Source organism: Anguilla anguilla, chromosome 4, assembly GCF_013347855.1.
Source record: "Anguilla anguilla isolate fAngAng1 chromosome 4, fAngAng1.pri, whole genome shotgun sequence".
NCBI classification, from domain to species: Eukaryota; Metazoa; Chordata; class Actinopteri; order Anguilliformes; family Anguillidae; genus Anguilla; species Anguilla anguilla.
The window spans coordinates 61,149,246-61,170,592 of NC_049204.1; the positions used below are offsets into that span (position 1 = coordinate 61,149,246).

General features: G+C 40.1%; 2 protein-coding genes across 3 annotated transcripts; both read left to right on the forward strand.

Annotated features, from left to right (window-relative positions):
* The first annotated feature begins 9,344 nt into the window (after positions 1 to 9,344).
* On the forward strand, positions 9,345 to 13,201 carry LOC118225501 (agouti-related protein-like). Of its 2 annotated transcripts, XM_035413979.1 has the most exons (4): positions 9,345 to 9,477; positions 10,068 to 10,143; positions 11,810 to 11,886; positions 12,125 to 13,201. In XM_035413979.1, the coding sequence occupies exons 2-4, from the start codon at positions 10,080 to 10,082 to the stop codon at positions 12,290 to 12,292; spliced, it is 309 nt and encodes a 102-aa protein (XP_035269870.1). In that variant the 5' UTR covers positions 9,345 to 9,477; positions 10,068 to 10,079; the 3' UTR covers positions 12,293 to 13,201. The 2 variants fall into 2 exon arrangements, with proteins under 2 accessions (XP_035269870.1, XP_035269869.1); XM_035413978.1 differs by lacking the exon at positions 9,345 to 9,477 and having other exon boundaries at positions 9,502 to 10,143.
* Positions 13,202 to 14,953: 1,752 nt separating this feature from the next.
* LOC118225770 (E3 ubiquitin/ISG15 ligase TRIM25-like) lies at positions 14,954 to 18,848 on the forward strand. The gene is made up of 3 exons (XM_035414672.1): positions 14,954 to 15,629; positions 18,470 to 18,516; positions 18,797 to 18,848. Exons 1-3 carry the CDS (start codon positions 15,045 to 15,047, stop codon positions 18,846 to 18,848), a joined length of 684 nt encoding a protein of 227 aa, XP_035270563.1. The 5' UTR covers positions 14,954 to 15,044.
* The last annotated feature ends 2,499 nt before the right edge of the window (positions 18,849 to 21,347 follow it).

Below are 21,347 nucleotides of genomic sequence, written 5' to 3' on the forward strand. Positions count from 1 at the left end.
AAATAAATCACCTCCCGCGTTCCCGCCAATCTATTTGCTTCTATATAGGAGTGGCTGAATGGTAACATAAGTTCCGAAGCTGTACATTACACCAGGGGATGTACCTTTCCACAGTAATGGCATTAGATGTGCAATTTCAGTGCGTGTATCAAATCACAATGTTCGAGGCACAACTTTCATGTGGAGCTAAGCTAATAGTCTTTTAGAATTTAACCTGTCTCCTTGCAGAACAGCGCCTCCTCTGGTCAGTTGGATGGCTGCAGTCTGTCAACGCCGGCTGTATGTAAGGTATACTCACCTGAGCATCGACTGGCAGGTACAAGCAAATGTTCTCCCAATTTACTGAAGCAGTGAGACAGGTCTAAAATATGAATTGGCACTTGAAACATGTAATAAAAAGGTACAGAAAAAAATATTTAGGGGATGAATAATGATGATAAAATATGACATTTATATGGTCACGGAGTTCTAACCCAGCCGTAACCCCCCCCCCCCCCTTGCCCAGGTCCCTGTTCTGACCCCAGTTGCTATTGCCCAGTTGCCACTTTGAGCAATGCTGTCACATGAAATCAGAGTTTGAGAAATTTCCGATGCCCAAACTGTAATCTGTGCTGCACTTCTTCTTTGTGAGAGTCACTGTGCAGAACACCATGATGCTTCGCTGGGACAGAATGATCTTTTTTTTTTTTAAGCAATTGTGATTTTCCTTCTCCTGTTCGATCCTCTAAACCAGTGGTCTTCATTCTTGGTCCTTTCGGGCCGCAGGAAATTGGTTGCTGAGACTGAGACAAAACCAGAAAACAGCAGGTCCTGCGGCCCGCTTGGACCTGTAATGAAGACCACTGCTCTGGACAGTAAGACAGCAGCTAAAAACATGCTGATTGAACTAGTTAAAGCCCTACACATTTTAATACCACTAGCAACCACAAGGAGGTGAAGTTGGACAAGTTGTCTTTAATTTATTTTTATTTTTTTAGTTTCAGACCTTTTAGAAAAGGTGGTTTCAAAGCAGCGTAACGTATAGCTCAGTGGAACAGCCTGTTGCTGAAAATCAGAGAGGCTCCAGCAGAAGCCAGATTTGTAGTCAATTGAAAATGCATCTTCTTTCACAAGCTTAGTTTTAGTTTAGTACAAATGCTGTTTTTGAGTTATTTGAAGCATATTTTCTTTCTTTCGACCTTGAACCCCAGAATTCCCTGATACCTGCTCATCACACAAACTCACACGCACACACACACATGCTGATGTCACCCTGAAGGATAGCTTCAGGGTGACATCAGCATGGATTAAGCGTGAGGTAAACCAAAGGTCAAAAAGGTCAAAGGCCACACATCTTGAAAGAACTGAGAGAAACAAGACAGAGAGACCATGAAGTAGCCCTCTTCACGCTAAATCTCTGGGGGTTTAATTTAGCATTTCTTGGTATAGTTTACAACATAAGCTTTGATCGTGTGATCTTTTAGTAGGTAATTTTATGGTTTAGCTTACATGGGATTTGAGTATTATCATGTTGTTACTTATTTTATGGCAGAGCATACAACATGGGCTTTGGCTGTGTGCTATCTAGGTTGCGTGAAGCACATATGCCTTGGTTGAACTATGCAGTTCACTGCACACAAGACCTATTGGCCCCCAGAATTATGCCAAACGTGAAAATTTTGTTAATTGCACACAGCAAAAAATAAGTATGGTTGTGAATGCTTTTTCAAATGCTGGGGGTATTTTGTATTGAAAGTTTTGTACTGTAAAACAATAAAGTAAAACATAACCAGAGAAATCACATTTCTACACACAGACCCGGACTTCAATTTGACAGTAATGCACAACACTTGACATTGACCAAGAGCACTTTTTGCACAGTAATATTCTTGTCATAATAAAGAAAAGGTTTTTTCACTATGTAGAAGCATTTGTTTCCATATACCCTGGCTTGATATTTGAGTGGTAAGAGAGAGAACAGACCACAGAAAAGCAGAAAAAAAAGGAACACGCAATTAAATCAAATGTTAAATAATTTTCAATACTTCATTATAGATGATATATTATAGATTATTAGAGCAAACAGGCATTGATGCAATTGTGTAGGTCCTTGTCTTTTTGCAGTGCTGTATGTAAAAAGTGATTTTACCATTGAACCCGAGCGTAAGCTTGTCCATGCCTGCCAGGAAAATGTCCCCCATCCTGTTACTTCGCCGCAAGAACACGTGACCCCTGGAAATGACTTTTGACCCTGAAATATTGGCCAATAGGCATCCATGTTCAGTGACGATGAAGCACAGGAAGAAAAAAAGGTAAAAATGACATAAAGAAAATAATGTAGAAAGATATTGTACCATGTGTGCTGCTGTTAAATAAGAAATTAGGATAGCTAAAAGACTAGAAAATGCTAATTTCTCATGGTAAAAAATGTAATGTAAACGTTTTCCAATATTGCGGTAGAAAAAGGAAACGTAAGTACACTATAAATAGTGTCTCACTGCTTAATAATGATAGAGATAAAGCGTAAGATACAAATTTTAGAACAATCACATCCCATATACGCAGTAGAATGTTTTTGGGGATATTAAGAAAAGGGACAAAGAAAAACTAGAAAAACAAATATCCCAGAATCCTCATAAATCTGAGGGAAATTATCTATCATTTTCTTTAAAACAAGCATGAAACCGTACAGACCCACGCGCACCTGTACAAAGTGTCATAAGTAAAACATGGCTAACTATATAGCTAGCTAGCTATGACATGTCCTCACGTCTGTTTTTGTTGTCCTCCATGTGTCCATACATCTGTATCGGTGGTACGCGCTAAGTAGGTTAACTAAAGTCGGTGAAACGCTAACATGTTCGGGTTAGCTAAAGTAACGTTAGCTTAAAAATCTTGTGCCGTTCAAAGTGGTGATTTTGGGAGATGCACCTACGCATGCATCCTACTAAACGAAGCACCACCTGCGCATGCGTCCCACCAAACGTCCCTCTCAGGTTGTCTGTGAGTGAGTGAGTGAGTGAGTAACCACAATTTGCCATGCATAGCCCACGGCAGCAGTTCCTGCGCACCGTGGGGGGGAAAAAAAACAATTCCAGACGACTGGAAGCCAGGCATTTTAATTTTCAATGTTCAAGAAGTGAGATAGCACTGATCCAGGAAAGTCACAACTGCTAACTGAAAGCAATGGAGTCCTAAAACACTTAGACTTAGAATTAACAAAAAAATTAATAAAGAAAAAAAAAAACTGCTCTTCAAGGGGTTAATTGTTCAATTAAGTGCAGTGAGGACTTCAGTCCTCTCCTGGGTAAAGACAATGGTGTCTATCGCAATGCAATTCTCCCAGGTTTAGAAGACAGCAGGAAGCTCTGACAGCAGCCAATCAAGAAATAGCAACCCCCCCCCCCCTCTCCTCCAACCCCCTGGTATCACAGGATTATTTAATGTTTTTTTTTTTTTTAAATAGTAATATATCATTTTTAATGGACTTCAGTTGAAAGTGAGAATTTGAGATTTCTCCTCTTTCACGCACCTATTTAAACACATATATTAACTAACGGAGAGAGGCATTCAGCAAATGCCTGCTGTGATCCCCACAATTATGGTCTTTCACAACTCAGCTGTGATTTTTACTAGCGTGGATTTATTTCTTTGCAAAACAAAGGTTGGGTTCACCAGAAAACAACATGCTCTTTGCCGATGGCAGAGACCCAGGGAGTACTTTCAACATCATATATTCCCTTGCCAAGCCAGTGGGTTTTTCAATCCTACCCTGGCCCATATAATGCTGATTTAAGTCCAAAACTTCGCTGGTGGTTCTGAGCAGCAAACTTAAGCAGGTCATTTAACCCTCCGAAGAGTAGGTCTTTTGGAATGTCTTTTCAAAATTGTAGATCAGTGTTCTAGAACTCAGTTACTTTGGATTACCAGTAGTGATTGTGACATCAGCATTAGACTGTTCAGTTAAGAGCATTGCAATCACATATTTGTGACCTCACGCTTTAAAGGGTTAAGTGTGAAAATAAGACAAAGTAGCGAACACGTTCTCATCCCAACTCATCAAATGTTGCAGCTTGGACTGATGATGAAATCCCTGCTTATTTCTGTTCTTAATTGTTTTTCGCTTATTTTGACGTGTCCATGGTGTCCGTTTAGTCCCAGGAACAATACACACTTTCCCTCACAAATAGAACGTTTGAACTTGAGTGAACTTGGAAAGAAACATCCTCAATATTTCATTGCTGTTGTTGGCCAAGAAAGGCCGTTTCATTTTCTCAGACAATATGTTCTTATGCCTTGTAAGTGGAACCCCACAAGATTTTAATGCAGTAAATAAAAATTTTAAAAACCATTTTCTGCTGCATGTTACAAAGACCTTACTTATTTGTTTTTAAGTCCCTTCCAGGAAAGATGAATCACCTTCAGCAATGTTTTTAAGGAGGACATGCCGGTCACATCTTTTGAATTACACTGTATTAAACTGAACTCAATGAAAATTATGTGGCTTGCTGTAAAGCTTCTGTGAAAATATTGAGATTCGATTCCAGTGCTTGGCCGCAGAATACATACATGGGGGGTGGGGGCGGGGGGGGGGGGGGGGGGGGGAGGGGGAGGTGAGAGAACAAAAGACAACAAACAGGGCAACAGGAGGAAACACGGCAGGTTTAGACTCGAAGCGCAGAACGAGCAGCTGGGAACAGCATGCAGGACAGGAAACACAAAGACCAACCAAAGTACTGAGGGGAAAACCAGAAACTTAAAAACACAGCAAAACACCTGCAGACAATGACCAAAACGAGCAGACGCGTGTGGGATGTTGGGGGGGAAGCTCACTTATCTAACAACAAAAACACTTAGCGTACACAGGACGCGAAACACAAGGGGAGTCAAAAGGAACGAGGTGAGAACAAAAAGTGGGGTATTCAATAGACTGTAGCCATGATGAATTTTGACTATTCACCACTCTGAAAAATATCCATGTTATCCACCTCCCCTCCCCCCCGCCCCCCTATACCTCAGCAGGTATCCACACATAGGGTGATTTATGTAGCATCGCAGTATAATGGATTCGTTCAGCCGCATGCTTTTATGAGTTTGGGGGCGCCCCGTCAAGGCCTCGTGCGGACCCTGAAATGCGTACCAGATGCGCCCGTGTTCGCTCTGCTGGGTTTTTGCGTCAGGCTGATTTTGAGGGATCTTGTTGCGTCTGTGCATGTGGAAGATTATCTCCCCTGATGGAGAGCAGACACTGTGAATGCATCACACAGGGAGTTCATAAACCCTTCAGAGAGAAAAGTATATATATATATATATATATATATATATATATATATATATATATATATATATATAGATATATAGTATATCTCAAATCAAGTTGAAGAAATAATTGAAGAGTGTAAACTGTATACCCTTATTCCAGAAGTGCAGTCTAGAGGTATGTATTTAGTTACATTTTATGTTATGATTTCTTCCTATTTAAAAAAAAAAAACTTTCTTATCCAGAGTCATTCAGACAGCTGAACAGCACACACAGACACTTTGAGAGAGAGAGAGAGAGAGAGAGAGAGAGAGAGAGAGAGATAATAAAAACAGATATTTCATTCATGTATTGTAAACAAAACTGGGAAATTGTTTGTCATCAATAGACATACATAGACTGAACAACCAGAAAGGACAGACATAGACACACTTGGATAGACACAGAGACAGGGAGACGAGGGAGCAGAAAAGATAAGAAAACCAAGAAAAGAAGCCTGTCTTTTCTTCCTCGTCTTGGATATGATTTACGAACAATAGCCTTGAGAGTGTGCATGTTTGCTGTGATGGATTATGCGTTCCTCCTTTTCATTATACACACATAACGTAAAGCAAAATAAAAACCGAGTGGAACAAAACGAACGAAAGTGGAGAAAGAATAACACAACGCAAGCCAGAACACATTGTAATGTACTGTGACTATTATTGGTGAAGTGTTTGAAATATAGAAACGGCTGAATGTGCTATATGGGGAATGAGGTGGGGTGTCAGTTCCCAAGATATTGTAGGAATGGGGGCCCAGGTGTCGCTGAAGGATCGCAGATTTTCTTTAAGCGCTGCTGCACAGTTCTAAAGTTGAGTGTTCTGTTCATAAATTGAGCCCCTGGGCTGTGGATTTTATTCTGTCTTTCCAGTTGAGCAATACAACCTATTTAGAAATCCTTAGTGATGTGAGTATAAGTGTTATGTATTGAGGCAATGTCTGAATTGTGGACTGCTCCCCCCGCAGTGAGATACACTACATGACCAAAAGTATCTGGATACCCCTTGGTCTGGGGCTGTTTTTCATGGTTTTGGGATAGGCTCCCTAGTTCCAACGAAGGCACATCTTAACGCCACAGCATCCAATCACATTCTAGACTGTTCTGTGCTTCCACAGCAGTTTGAGGCACACTGTGAGGTCCATGGCCTGGCCTAATCACCCAATCGGTGTCCGACCTCACCGATGCTCTTCTGGCTGAATGAAAGCAAATCCCTGCAACAATGCTCCAACATCTAGCAGAAGGCCTTCCCAGAAGAGCGGAGTTATAGCAGCAAGAGGTGGACCAACTCCATATTGATTCCCATAATCTTGAGATGGAGGGCATGGGGGACTTGTTACGGTTGGATGATTCAGAAACAGGCTCAGCAGACTCCTGACAAGAGGTTACCCGTTTAAAATACTGGATTTCACTGTGCCACGCGCCCCGCAGACTGAAACCCAACGCTGCACGAGAGCCGGCTGTACCCGGCAGACCCGCACGGCGGCAGGCCATCAGCAGTAGCTCCGTTACAGGCGTCAGTTTACATCATTCTTCAGTTACTCTGAAGCGATTTGCTAACGTGCCCGGTTCTGTGGAAATTCGGACGGCTTCGTGATGATGGCCATCGCTAGCAAGGACAGCTGCGGTGCTGATTTGTAAAACACCGACAGCGGAAGGAAACGTAGAAAGTCTGGACGTTCTACGTTACAACCTTGTTTTCCTCAGACTTAATGCTTTCCATTTTTTTTGGACAACTTCCGACAACAGACCGGCGCTAGGAAATCACAACCACATAATCATTCAGCAACAGAATATAAAGGCTTAAGTTTGAAACCTATCTGAATTTGACGTAGGCTATTAAACCACAAAAACAGGAACTTTTCATCACACAGATTACCACACAATTTTATTTCCTTTTTATAATAAATAAATAAATAAATAAATAAATAAATAAATAAATAAATAAATAAATAAATAAAATTATACCAGAATTCGTATTTGCAAGGACGAACGTTCAGTACAGATGGTCCCTGGAGAGTGAGGCAAGAAAACTGGCACTGTAAGAAGCCCGGTGTTTAGATAATGATCCCTTGGAATTCATCGTTCAGCAGAATTAAAATGGTCCAGAGCCGCGGCCAAGAACAAGTAGCGTTTGAGTTCTGTTCAAGAATCAAATAGGGGAGACACCCCACAGCGTGCTTCGCAGATCCAGCTGCGCGAATTGTAAGAGACTGCGCCAAGAGACCCTGTCTGAGGTTTACAGCCTAGTAAAGCCCATGGAATTTAAGCTACTTAATACACCCAGGGCGCGATTGTCTAAATGTTCTTCAATTACTTTCATGATTGCAACGTAGGTACTCTGTTTGGATAAATGTGATGGCTCCGTTCCAAAAGAATTATTAGCTAGCTTTAGGTAGTATTAGCAATTTCCCTTTTTTGCTGACGTAAATATGAATAAATAAATATTAAATTTCTTCCTTATGAATGCACTTTTTCAAACTAATCACAGTCGAAGTCTTATATTTGGCAGTAGCCTAGCCTAAGAGAGTCTATTTGCTTAGGAGGTCATTTGACTGCACCCATTTATTCTAACAAATACAAACATGCCCCAGCCATAAACGAAACCATAAACCACACCAGGTGTGTTCTTGTTTTCTTTAGTAGCTAATCGGTTCAAATGGGAAATTAACCCAGCCCGGACGTGACCGACCTTCAAAGTTGAAACGTGGTTGAAATAATGCCAGTTGTTGTTTCAACGATGAAACAACGTTTAATGCTAAATAGTTGTAAAAAAAGGTTAACAAAATACTTATAAATCAACGTTGAAATTTTAACAAGATCTGTACGTTGAATCAACATGTCTTCAACAACGTTCTGCCTTTTAAATTATTATTATGATCATTATTATTATTTTATTAGCATTTCATTATATTTTGATCATAAGACCACTTCAAAAATCTAAATTTATATGTTAAAAATAGAAAACAACAACAACATTTTTATATGCTGAAACGTTGAAACAACGTCGTGACATCAACGTTGATTCGCCTTCCAAAATCGAAACAAAATTCAACAGTGATTCAACTTTGATCCACGACTTCCACGACGGTGATTCACCCGTGAATAAAGGATGAAATACCGGCTGTGAAGAGATTAATGTTTTGGTATTTGTGTTTGAGATCATTACACTACATTACAGACATTTAGCAGACAGTCTTAGCCAGAGTGAATTTCACAGGTTTTTACATGTTTTTACATATATGCTGAAGCATTTTTGTACCCAAATCCTGAAGCAGTTTTACATATATCCTTAAGCATTTGTACATATATCCTGAACTAATGCTCAAGGGTACAATCGCAGTTTCCTGCCTGGAAAATGCTTTTGGTCAGTTCCTTAGCCATTATACTACACTGCCACCAGTTTCATATCAGATTATCCATAAAACAAATTTTGTCTTTTGTCTTATTTAAAGTTATCAGTCTGGTAGGCTATAAGTAAAAATATGTTTTAAAAAAATTAAAACCTCTATTATATTGTTTCACCGCACGTCATAAGTGGTTTTACTACACAACACCAGTGACAAGTAGTGGAAGAATATAATAGATGTTTACATTTGAAAAAACATATTTTCATACACCATTTTTACAGAAAAAAAGCGTACATGCTTGGAAATTGTATTTATGCCATGTGGGTTTAGACACAACAAAAAGCACCCCTCCCATGTAGAACGAAAATGAACATGTAACCTACACAATGTAAATAATATAGGCTACATAAACACATATCTGTAAGTATAATTAATACTACCCTAGCGTAATACAGTTAAGGCTACTTTTTAATTGGTCACAGTTTCTCTAACTAATTCAAAATTATAATTTAATTCAAATTTACATTTCATTTTCCACGAACCGTAATTGCACCAATTGAGATCACCGTGTTCCTATTGAGCCCAGTTAATAAGAATGTATTGAAATACACGGTAGAATAACAATGTTTTCATTTCGCTCATACAAATTATTTATAAAATAAAAACAAACAAACATAAGAATTAGGTTGTGTCCGTGCATACTAGAAGGATTTCGCCTTAGTCGAGAGGGTACAGCCTGAAACCTCTCTGCACCATCTGAGCGCTTTCAACCGAATCACTGAAAATCATGAATATTCCGGAAAAAATGCGAGATTTAAGTGTTAAAACTGTTATGAGTTGGAGTCGCAGTAAGTTATATCTCTAGTGTTTAACTGATAGGCTAATGGGCGGTGTTTGTTTTATGAGTAATCCCATGTCATATACGAATCTCTCTCTCTCTCCATCTCTCTCTGTTTATTGAGTTATTGTCTTAACACGCTTCTAAAAGAACATGTCTGTCTGTCCAGTCTTTTAACGAAGCGAACAACGGAATATTTACTCAAAAGAATGGTTATCTCCGTGATGTCACGTTCCACGGGCGTAGCAAAATGTCCTCTCGAAGGCTTGTACCTTTTTGGATTTTCCGATTGGAACTAGAGAAATATTGGGCGGGGAATGAGCCCCATATTCATATATATTTGGATATAAGCTAGTCTGCTGCATAATTTGGTGAAACAAGACTCCAACGCGTTGAAGGTCATTTAGCCTACCGTTAGTAAAGCGTATGCTAAATTGATGTAAAAGTATTTTTACTTAAAAGATTACGGACAATTTAACAACAAGTAGCCTGCGCGCGGATTCTCCATAGATATACTTAATTTCATTTCTAATGTAGGTAGCCGAAATGTTGTGGACTTTGATGTTCTGCTTGTGCTCTCTGTGGATAACGTCTGTGCAGTCTATTGTAGACATGCGAGATACGACGAAAAATCCCAATGCTGATCTGCCGCTCAAAGATAAACCGATGGAGACAGGTGAGACTCATTTAGACTTGTTTCATTTAGTTGTTTTACACGTTTTTTGAATTAAACGAAAAACAATTTGATGTTTGTAGATGAAAACAGTTGCATTGTAATGTCAACTTCTCACTGGAGCTTATTATTATTATTATTATTATTATTATTATTATTATTATTAGGGTTGTAGTACATTCATACATTTTTATATACTGCATTCTGAAATTAGATAGTGTTAAAATCATCTTATGAAGATGACCTTTATGAATTGTTTCCTGAAAGATCTGGTTAATTTTTCTTCAGTGCGAATCCACAGCAATTTCACGAGCTGTGCATGAACTGCTGAACCAGCTGTGTTGCAGAGTTTTTTAAAAAAATGCCCAGAATGCACCAGGCCGGTCTGAACTCAGTAAACGTGCAGTAGGGGGTGAACGGAATGGTCACGTGACAGTTTAGCGTACCCGTTACGGAACGGAGATGGCAAACCCTAAGGTTGCACGGTTACTTTCCAGGTGGTGCACCGCGTTGTGCCTTTAACCTGACCGGCTTAAGTGAATTATCCATCTGAATTAATGCATTATATGTAAGATGGGGGAACCCGATGATTGTGTTAAATGCCTGAAGTATATATGTCAGGCATACTGCTGTGAAGAACCCTATCCCTCCAAGATGACTTTCCATAAGCTTCTCATACACAAAGAAATGTAATCTCAAAATGAAACAATGACAGAAATAATAATAAGTGAAAATACAGATTTACACATCAACATAACGTTGGCAATGTAAACCGGCCACAAAGGAAACCAAAAGTAAAATATTATTTACTTGGTGGCCCTCAGCACCATTCTTTCACACAGACTGTGGCACTCACAGCTAAGCTGGCTTTCTCGTGAGACAAAGGGTTTCAGCGAAACAGAACGCTTATCCACCAAAAAAGAGACGTTTTCCCAGAAAAGAAAAGAACGTTAATGGGCCATGCTCCCGAAACATAGGCGGGTGAACACTAGCATCCCTCTGCACGCAGAGAGACGTGGGAGACTGAGGCAGGACTCCGGCTCCTGTACAAGCATGTTGTGGTTGCTAGGATACTGCTGCTGATGCTGGACATCTGCTCCCTGTAAAAGCCTATTGTGGTTGCTAGGATACCGCTGCTGATGCTGGGCATCTGCTCCCTGTAAAAGCCTATTGTGGTTGCTAGGATGCCGCTGCTCTTTTTAGCTTGAGGCTGTCAAATTGGCACAAATGCTCTGTTCTGTTTATGCCCATACTTTTTATTTTGTATTTCTTTTTTTAATATTAAGGACATACACATGCACACACGCACACACACATATTTAACTATATAGCTTGAGAGGGTGTGTGTGTGTGTGTGTGATCCCAACACCTTGCACCTTGCTCAAGTGTAGAGCAGTTGCGCACCTGTTAGGGTTTTCACTCAAATTCTTCTGGTCGTGTGTGTGATATTTGCGCTGAACACTGTGAACTTTTGAATCTGGCTGGCGTGCTACCCAGTTCAATGTCCTGTGTTAACTCAGTTCTGACAGAACACACACAAGTCCACTGACACATTTCACTGTGCACAGGAAAGAGAAGCGAAGGAAGCGGGAAGCTCTGAGTTGCAGCGCTGCGCGTGGTGGTCTGCAGGGGTGAACAGCTGTCCCGCTTTCTGCTTATTCACCCACAGGAGTCCGTAACCAGGGGAAACGCAAAACGCTGTTTGCCAGGAGAACGCTCCACGAGGGGCAGAGTCCGCGCGCGGTGGTAAGCGGCCAATCGCTTCTCTGTGGGCGTGTCTATTTACAGCCAATCAGGGCCGAAGACCGGTGTACTGTACATCCCTGCCGACACTCAAATCTAAAAAGAAGGAACACAAACAGTGTGTGAGGGGGGACAGGCTGTATTTGGGGGTGTGTGTTAGGGGGGACAGGCTGTATTTTGGGGTGTGTTTGGGGGGACAGACTGTATTTTGGGGTGTGCTCACCCTCCTCCTGTACTGCAGAAGCTGAAGGTCAGGCTGCGCCCTCCAGGGCGACGCTGCTACCGTATGATGGAGAGCTGCTTACCCAGCATGCACTGCTGCGACCCCTGTGCCATCTGCAACTGCCGCTTCTTCAATACCGTCTGCTACTGCTGGAAACTGGAGCAACACTGCCATGAGAAGAGCTAGACACACGCACGCACACACGCACGCACACACACACACACATGCATGCGCACACACATACACGCACACACAAAATCCTTCATCTGTCCCTTTACCTGGACATTGTTTTTATACACACGTCCAAACTTTTGGGTCATATTGATCCAGCGCATAATACAAATAATTTAAATAAATGTTTTCAAGTGATATGTTCTCTAAAATTGGGGTGGAATTCATTGTGACATGCTTGTTATTGAGTAGATCTCTGTTCCGCTGCTGCTCTTTTCTTAGCAGCCTAATGGTTATAAATACTGGTGCGGAACTGATTATGTTTCGCCATTTCCTACCCAGAGCTTTGCTGATTTCACGTGTGCCTTTGGAAAAAGGCAGAAAGCATGCATTTATAGGCTGTCAACTTTAATTAAATATGCCGTGTATCAATCATTTATCCTTTTATAAATAAATATTTTGGCTTTAAAATGTTTTTAAGAAGCTACAGTAGTGTTAGTCTGATATGTTTAAGACACGAATGTTTTCATTCTACAGAAGTAAAAGGCACATTTGTACCGTCGTTGAATCTGGGAACTCACTTGTTACATCCGTCCTCAGTGCTTCATACCGCTACAGATGCTAACACAGTAGAGAGATGTGCACACGTGACCTTTTAAACACTGTATGACAGTTTATTTTACTACCCCGTTTTCTGAGTAGAAAAATAAATGCCTTGTGTGTTATTTATCTTAAGTAAAACTACCAGTATGGTGGTACGAAATAGATCAGTTAGTGACTGGCTGAAATAAATTGTTCCTCGAAAAAAACAAAAACATCATAATAATCCATCTCAACATTTGTGAAAATTTCAGGTGAACCGTACTATTGGTAAGAATATTTTTTTGAAAAAAAGTAAATAAACAAACAAATACATACATGCTACTTTTATTGTGTCTCTTCGAGTTTGTTCGTTGATTAAACCCTGACCTTAAGAATGGACACATAGCTCAGTTCATCTCCAGCTTCACTTATCCTGAGAAAACAACGCAAGAATGCTCACACAACAGACAGTATTTCATTTATGGCCGAGGTCACTGAACTTGTAATGCTTTCTGAAGTCAAATATATGCACTTTATTAAAGTTTTATATCAGGAGGCCTTCGTTAGACATTGCAAATGCCTTCCTGAGTACAAACATATTGATTTCTGAAGTGTTCATAAACAACTGGTCCGCTTAATGGTGTCTGGAATGGAGTGTTGCAATGGAATTTATATTTTAAAAGTCTTCATATCCTAAAAAAATAAAAAATAAAAAATAAAAAATCACCTAATATCATAGGACATCATTCTGCAGCATCTAGCATGAGGAAACAGTGTATAAAACAGTAACGATATGCCGACAAAGTGTTTCCTTGCTTTATAAAGTGGTAAGACATGCCCATGAAGGTAGGAAGGTTATAGATGCTTTATGAAGGCCTTATTAAAATTCACTGCATGTACTAGCCTATGTGTGCCATGTGATGATATGAGCAACCTGTTCTGTGGAGAAACTGCAATTCCAGGAGTCTTCCTATGAATAGCGTTGTTGTGAGTTGGTGATCTGACGGCCCCCTTCTCTCTCGCTCCCTGTGATTTGACGCCTTGCACCCCCCTGCCATCCAGGTATAGGGTTCTCGCTCTAGTTTACAGATGTCGCCATCTTGTGGAGCTGAAGGGCAACACAGATTTTTTTTGAGATCCAAATGCACTGAATCTGCTGTTACGTCAAATGACCTGACACAAGTGACCAAGCAAGGGATTTGGGGGCATTATAAATTATATTTGTAAAAACTACGAACACTTCACCCTTTTATGCATTTATATTACACATAATAGCTGTATATAGCCAAGTACACCAGAGGGAAATGTTTCGGACCCATAGCAGAGGACATGGGTACAGTCAGGTCACATATTTTGATATTTGGCAAATGCCAGCTCATGAGAAAAATGTGACTCCATGACATTCTCCGCCTGTTCAAACTAGTCAGGCATGCTATGCTGTGTGCAAACATATGAGGATGACGTGTCACCACAGAGACATACATTTCCCAAAGTCTACCCATACATACCATTCAAATAACTTTGTTGTGTACACACATGAGGAAATGGAATATAACTTAATATTTAATAGTGTCTCATAACTATTATCTGTCCATCAAATGCTCTCATATTCATATAATATACATACAGTATATGGTGCTTATACATTAATTATATGGTATTCCATTAAACTGTATTTTGCCATGAACAGAATACTTTAACAAACAGATTGTATAATCAGAGTGTATTGTATTTTTTGCACACAGGTACACAAGAGCACTCAATACTGTATACAAAGGTTACTTTCTACTTACCTTACGATGATACTGCACACATACTGAGTATCATTTTAGAACACTGCCTTACATACAGGTATTCACAATAAACAGCCAAAAACCACAATTAAATACCCATGTATGTTTTAGAAACAGGTACGACCAGACAGATCACATCTTTTTCTCTTATCTGCTCTGCTCAGCCTGGTGTCGGTCCAACACCACGCCTTCTGAAGCTGTGGGCACAACCAGGAAATCACCCCCACTTTCTCTGGCGTGCAGGTTCAAATAATCCAAATTAAACTGTCTCTCTCAGTAACATATCTACGTGGATCTTCTCAGGACCAGGAAATATCTCCTGCTCACACAGATTCAGTGAAACTACGCTACATTCTAAACCATAACTAATCTCTGTCACTTTGAGCAGTAAAATGGCGCAAGTTACAGGTCTTCTGTATCAGGAAGAGTTGGTCTGTGCAATCTGTCTGGATCTACTGAAGGATCCTGTGACTATTCCCTGTGGACACAACTACTGTATGGACTGTATTAAGAGCTGCTGGAATCAAAGTGACCTTACTGCTAGATGTCCGCAGTGCAATGAGACCTTCACTCCAAGGCCTGTTTTAAGAAAAAACGCCATGCTGGCTGAAGTGGCGGAGAAACTGAAGAAGACAGGACTCCAAGCTGCTCCTCCTGCCCATTGTTACGCTGGACCTGGAGACGTGGAGTGTGATGTCTGCACTGAGAGAAAGTGCAAAGCTGTCAAGTCCTGTTTGGTGTGTCTGGCCTCTTACTGCGAAACTCATCTCCAGCCTCACTATGAATCTCCTGCTTTTAAGAAGCATAATCTGGTCGAAGCCACTGGAAACCTACAGGAGAAGATTTGTTCTCCCCATGACAAACTGCTGGAGATTTACTGTCGTACCGATCAGCAGTTTATCTGTTATTTGTGCACAATTGAGGATCACAGCGGCCATGATACAGTCTCAGTGGCAACAGAAAGGACTGAGAAACAGGTAAGGAATGGAACTTGTCACAAAAAAATGTTTAGTTCTGGTTTTAATAGTAACACATAGTAATATGAAAATAAATAAATAAACAAATAAATAAATCATTAAATAAACAAACAAACAAACAAACAAACAAACAAATAAATAAATAAATAAATAAATAAATAAATAAATAAATAAATAAATAAATAAATAAATACATTCCTAGCTTACATTCTGAATGACTGAAACAAAATACATGCATATTGATACAGGAGGTATTGCAAAAGATATTTTGAAGTTTACTTTACTGTAATAATAACGATAGAACTTTTGAAATTTTATGTTAGATTCCAAGTAGTGTGCACACGTTCTTTGTTAATCAGCAGAAGTAGACACTGGTAACTGGATGCAAATGAAGGTGTTTACTGTAGAATTGATTCTGCATTGAAAACAAACAGCCGCTAGCTGGTGCTGACAATTCAGATTTCTTCTGCTAAGAAAACCCTTCTCCAGCATATGACTGCATATGATAACAGCATATGCTGTTATCAATTGCAGATCTTTTACCAACCTGGCTGTTTAGTACGTGTGAGAAAACCCTAACTAGCACATGCTATTCTGAACACTAAGCATTGTTATAACAAGGTAAATCAAATTTAATTATGCAAATATGCATATTATCCAGGTGATAACATTGAACTTGTGTCAGTGTGTTCAACAGCGCCCTCAGGTGGATCTCACCCTACACAGCAAGTAGCACAGTGAACACAAATTTGTAGTACAATGAAGTACAATAAAGTTAATCTGCACAGAAAGCCTTATAGATTAAGTTTCCTATTATGCATTTGTTTGCTGTTTCTACAAACTCTTCAAATTTGAGTCTAATCCCTAAAGTAGGCTTGCAGTTTCAATTCCACAGTAATAGAGCAAATAAAACAGGAAGTGAACTGAGACATACTAGTGTTGTTTGAACAGCAGCCATGGCTTAGAACATGCTGGTTTACATGTTCATCTTGCACAGTGGCATCAATGGTGAAACGTTTTTCATGATTCTGTAGCTCATTGGAACACACGTGCTGCTGTTTAGCATTGCAATAAAGTGAACTGTAATAACATGGTGATTAAATAGATGGGTGGAATGATTTTAAAGGTGAAATTTCTACTCATAGCTGTACTGATTTAGGAAAATAATAAAGAATTATGGTGTGAGCATCTATACAGTGGAAAAAATCCAATTTAGCTCAATTTCAGTTTGGTCTGTTATCAATGGCACTTATCCTACTTAGGCCTGGCAATTCATCTTTGTCACCAGCAGGGGACATGACTCTCTGGTCTTAATCTCAAGAAGATATAATATATTGGTCTGTTGTGCTGAATCCTGCAGTACAAGTGACATTCAATGAAAATAAAATGAATAATATTTTTTAAATATTTGCATGTTTTTGTCATTCAAGACACTTGTTTTGTGTCAAAAAATGTAAATACTTAAACTTTTTTTTCCTGTGCATTTCAGGGGGTTAAGTTCATGTGTGCAGTTGAACTCAATTTCTGACGTGTATCCCCAAAACCAATAACTCAGTTCTCTTAGCAACAACCATAATTAGCAGGTTTCTCACAACTCCAGGGATAAGGAGACAAGATGGTTTATTCTCCAAAAAGATCAGTTTCTTTCCTGTAATCAAACACTTTTTTATGTTCTGGTTCTTGCGTTTTAATACATTTATGGTACATTGCATTGTGTTATGGACTTCTCAAACAATTTCATACATGAACTTTTAAACTAGAGGGCGTACATATGCAGTATCTCAGAATATTAACTTAGACCAGCAACCTTTAATAAATTAATTATGTACATGAACTTTGAGCATGTACAATAGAAAACAAATAATAATCATTTATCACCGACTGAAATACCATAATACCATAATAAAGGAACATTACATCAACATTAATCAAAGTATGAATTTGATTAATTATGCCCTTAAAATTGTATGCATGGAAGCATGGTGGTGCTGTGGGTAACACTGTCACCTCATAGCAGGAAGGTCTTGGGTTTGAATCTGAACAGGGCCTTTCAGTGTGGAGTTTGCATGTTCTTCCCTTGTCCATGTGGGTTTCCTCCGGGTACTCCGGTTTCCTCCCACAGTCCAAAGACATGCAGGTTAGGCTAATTGGAGACTCTAAATTGCCCATAGGTATGAGTGTGGGAGTGAATGGAGTGTGTGCCCTGTGATAGGTGATGGGCTGTCCAGGGTGTAATCCTGCCTCTCGCCCAATGCATGCTGGGATAGGTTCCAGCACCCCATGCAACCCTGCCCTGGATAAGTAGGTATAAATTATGTATGGATGGATGAAATCTTATGTATCTCATATATATTATTTATGCATTTTCTAAACCATATTTGATATAATTAAATATAATTCAAGTAATAAAAAATATCACTAAATAATACAAAGTAATTACAAAAACAAATAAACTGATACTGCTGTTGTGATGTCTATATATCATGGCTAGCTGCAACATTCTGAAGTATAGAGTTGCTTAGTCACTCAGGCAGAAAAGGTTGCTAGCAGTTTTTGTTGTGATTATAAATCCAAAAATGTTAAGGTGCCATAGATTGTTTTCATGAATTGAAGCCAATGTTCACCTTTCATTGTTATGGTCTGAGGTAGCTTGGGCTGACACTGTACTATTGGGACACAAAAACATATCTCATGAAAATGCAAATATGCCTTGTAAATGATTTAATAGTGCAATTAAAAGAATACGCAAACATTTACTGTATTTTGTCCATTGCTCATGAAAACTATATGAATGATGACAGTGAAACAATGATAGTGAAATAATTTATGAATGTCCACAGAAACAGCTGGGAGCGACACAGAGTAAATTCCAGCAGGAGAAAGAGAGGCAGCTGCAGGATCTGAGAAAGGCTGTGCAGTCACTTAAGGTGGGTACTGACCAGAGGAGAAGACAGCAGCTGGCTGCTGAAAGAGCCAATTCAGGGCTCAGTCAGGGCTCTCCTTCAGTCAGCCAGTGGGGAGTCCAGTGTTGGGCCTCTTTCCAGCCCTGTGGCGCTCAATCCCACTGAGCCACCCTGTGGGGAACAGGCTGTCTGGGGTCCCAGTAAGAGCTGTGTGAAACGCCTAGTTAAAATATTCTGCCCTCCTCTCTCTGTGTCTCCTAACAGTGCTCTGCACAGGCAGCAGTGGAAGAGAGTGAAAGGATCTTTACTGAGCTGATTCGTTCTTTTGAGAGAAGGCGCTCTGAGGTAAAAGAGCTGATCAGAGATGTGGAGAAGGCTGAAGTGAGTCGAGCTGAAGGACTCTTGGAGCGACTGGAGCAGGAAATTGCTGAGCTGAAGAGGAGAGATGCTGAGCTGGAGCAGCTATCACATACAAAGGATCACATCCATTTCCTCCAGGTAACATCACTGGCTCTCGATGTCCAATGGAGCTGCTCCTGATTCCTTATATGACTGGAATTTCTGACCCACACTGTACACATGTTCACTTTCCGTTGTGCTGTAATTTTGTGGTTAGTCTTGTCAATGATCTCTCTCTCTCTCTCCCTCTCTCTCACACACACATATTAGAGCTCTAAGAATCTCTGTGTCCTTCCGGGACCCGGAGACCTACCCAGCATCACTATCAACCTAAATTTCTCCTTTGAGACTGTAAGGAAATATGTCTCTGAGCTGAAAGAGCGACTGGAGGACATCTGCAAGGAGGAAATGTCTAAGATCTCTAAGGCAGGCAGAGCAGTGGGCATTTATGGCTGCTTCACTGAGACCAGAGAGCCTTCAGAAGCCAGAGCCACAGCAGCTGAAGTGGAGACCTGTCCCCTCTGCATGGAGCCCTTGCAGAAGAAACAGAGGCTGACATGTACTCATGCCTTCTGCGCAGAATGCTTGAAAAAATCTGTAGAAAGCCTTGGTCTTCAGTGTCCAGTGTGTCTAAAAGCACTCAGAGTGCTGGGAGACCAGCCAGAGGGGCAGATGACATGGATAAATAGGAAGTTCATTTTTGAATTTGAATGTTTATTGATTACGTACAATATTCCCAAAGGAATAGAGAAGGTAAGAATTTCATGCTTATACAAGAAATCTTCATATTTAATTTTTCACCAGTATCACAAATGGAATTCATAGTTTACATATTAAGTAACCTATTCATAGTATTAGCACTCCTTTATCTCCTACTAGTACAATGTCACCTCATTACATTATGACAGTAATGTAAGCAAAAAAAAAAACTTCCTATTTTCTGTTTTTTTTCGTGAAGTGTAAACAGTTTTCCTTTGCATCTGTGTCTCTATTTAAAAATTAAATTGAACTGGATAATGTATATTAATGTATATATGCATGTATACACTCGCGTGAATATACATACATAAGCTGTACTTCCATACAGTTTCCCTTTGCCTTGTGTGTTATATTTTTTTGTCCAGGAGGCCCATCCCAACCCAGGGAAGCCCTTTACTGGAATCCAAACAACAGCCTATTTACCAGACAGCCCAGAGGGACAGGAGGTGCTGAAGCTGCTGGAAAGAGCCTTTGACCAGAAGCTGGTTTTTACTGTGGCTGCAACCGATGGAGCTGCAGACAAAGTAGTCTACGCTGACATCCCCCATGCACCAAACTGGTATGGCCTTTTAGAGTAATTCCAAAATGGTTGAATTTTGCAGAATTTGATTTGGTGTATTTTTATATTTGTTGGTGTGAAAATGAATTATCGTCTCTCAGTTACCAGCAGTATCAGTGTGACTGTAGAACCTGTGAGTTTCTCCATGTCTCCTGTGTTGAGCTCAGTCCTGCTGATCCTTGATCAGTGTGTGTTTCTTTCTTCCACAGGATTGAGTGCGGACAGCCTGGCTTCTTACAAAAAGTGAAGGCGGCACTCAGAGCCAAAGGCATTCAATGACTGCATGAACAGACATCAAATTGTTGAATACTCACCCTGTGCGTATTCACACACACACACACACACACACACACACAAACAAACACATGCGCACACACACAACACTCACATACGCACACACTACACATACATGCAAACACACATACTCACGTTAATTTTATATAATATGGATGATTTTGTGGATGATGAGGCTACAGTTCAGCTCTATGACCTGAAAGCAAAATGCTTTCCCCATTGCCCAGGTAACACCATCCCTGCCATAAAGCATGGTGTTGGCAGCATAGTGCTGTGGGTTTGCTTTTCAGCAAGACCGAATTTAAAGCTTATTACCACGAAGGACATGATAGATGGAGCCAAATACAGGAAGAGTCTTGAGGAGAACCTGTTTCTGTCCTGAAGAGACTTACATATAGGACACAAATTCATGTTCTAACCAGGCAATGACCCAAAACACACAAAAAAACTACCAAGGAATGTCTTTAAAACTGAAGGCCAGTATTCTGGAATATCCCAGTGAGAGCCCAGATATGAACCCCATTGAAAATCTGTGCTGTGGCCTAAAAAAATTGCTTTCCACCAACACTCCCGAACTTTGAAATTTGAAACTTTTGGAAATTTGATAGGAGGAATGGGAATTTCCCCTTGTTTTTTATTTCTTCTGTATGAAGTGTCCGCTTGTGTGTATTTACTCCTTACTTTGTGATAATAAACGTCCTTCCTGACATTTTGCATCGGGTTTCTGTGTTTCTTTATTTTGGTGGTACTGCTGTAAATTGCAGCTATTGCTTTCCTAGGGTTATTATAACCCAGAGGGATTTG

Excerpts from the sequence above, each read along its gene's own strand:
- LOC118225501 (XM_035413978.1), top strand. The coding sequence starts at position 10,014 with ATGTTGTGGACTTTGATGTTCTGCTTGTGCTCTCTGTGGATAACGTCT. Across the intron at positions 10,144-11,809 it reads AGATAAACCGATGGAGACAG|GAGTCCGTAACCAGGGGAAA; the intron begins GTGAGACTCATT and ends ATTCACCCACAG. Across the intron at positions 11,887-12,124 it reads GGCAGAGTCCGCGCGCGGTG|AAGCTGAAGGTCAGGCTGCG; the intron begins GTAAGCGGCCAA and ends CCTGTACTGCAG.
- LOC118225770 (XM_035414672.1), top strand. The coding sequence starts at position 15,045 with ATGGCGCAAGTTACAGGTCTTCTGTATCAGGAAGAGTTGGTCTGTGCA. Across the intron at positions 15,630-18,469 it reads CAGAAAGGACTGAGAAACAG|AAACAGCTGGGAGCGACACA; the intron begins GTAAGGAATGGA and ends GAATGTCCACAG. Across the intron at positions 18,517-18,796 it reads TTCCAGCAGGAGAAAGAGAG|TGCTCTGCACAGGCAGCAGT; the intron begins GCAGCTGCAGGA and ends GTCTCCTAACAG.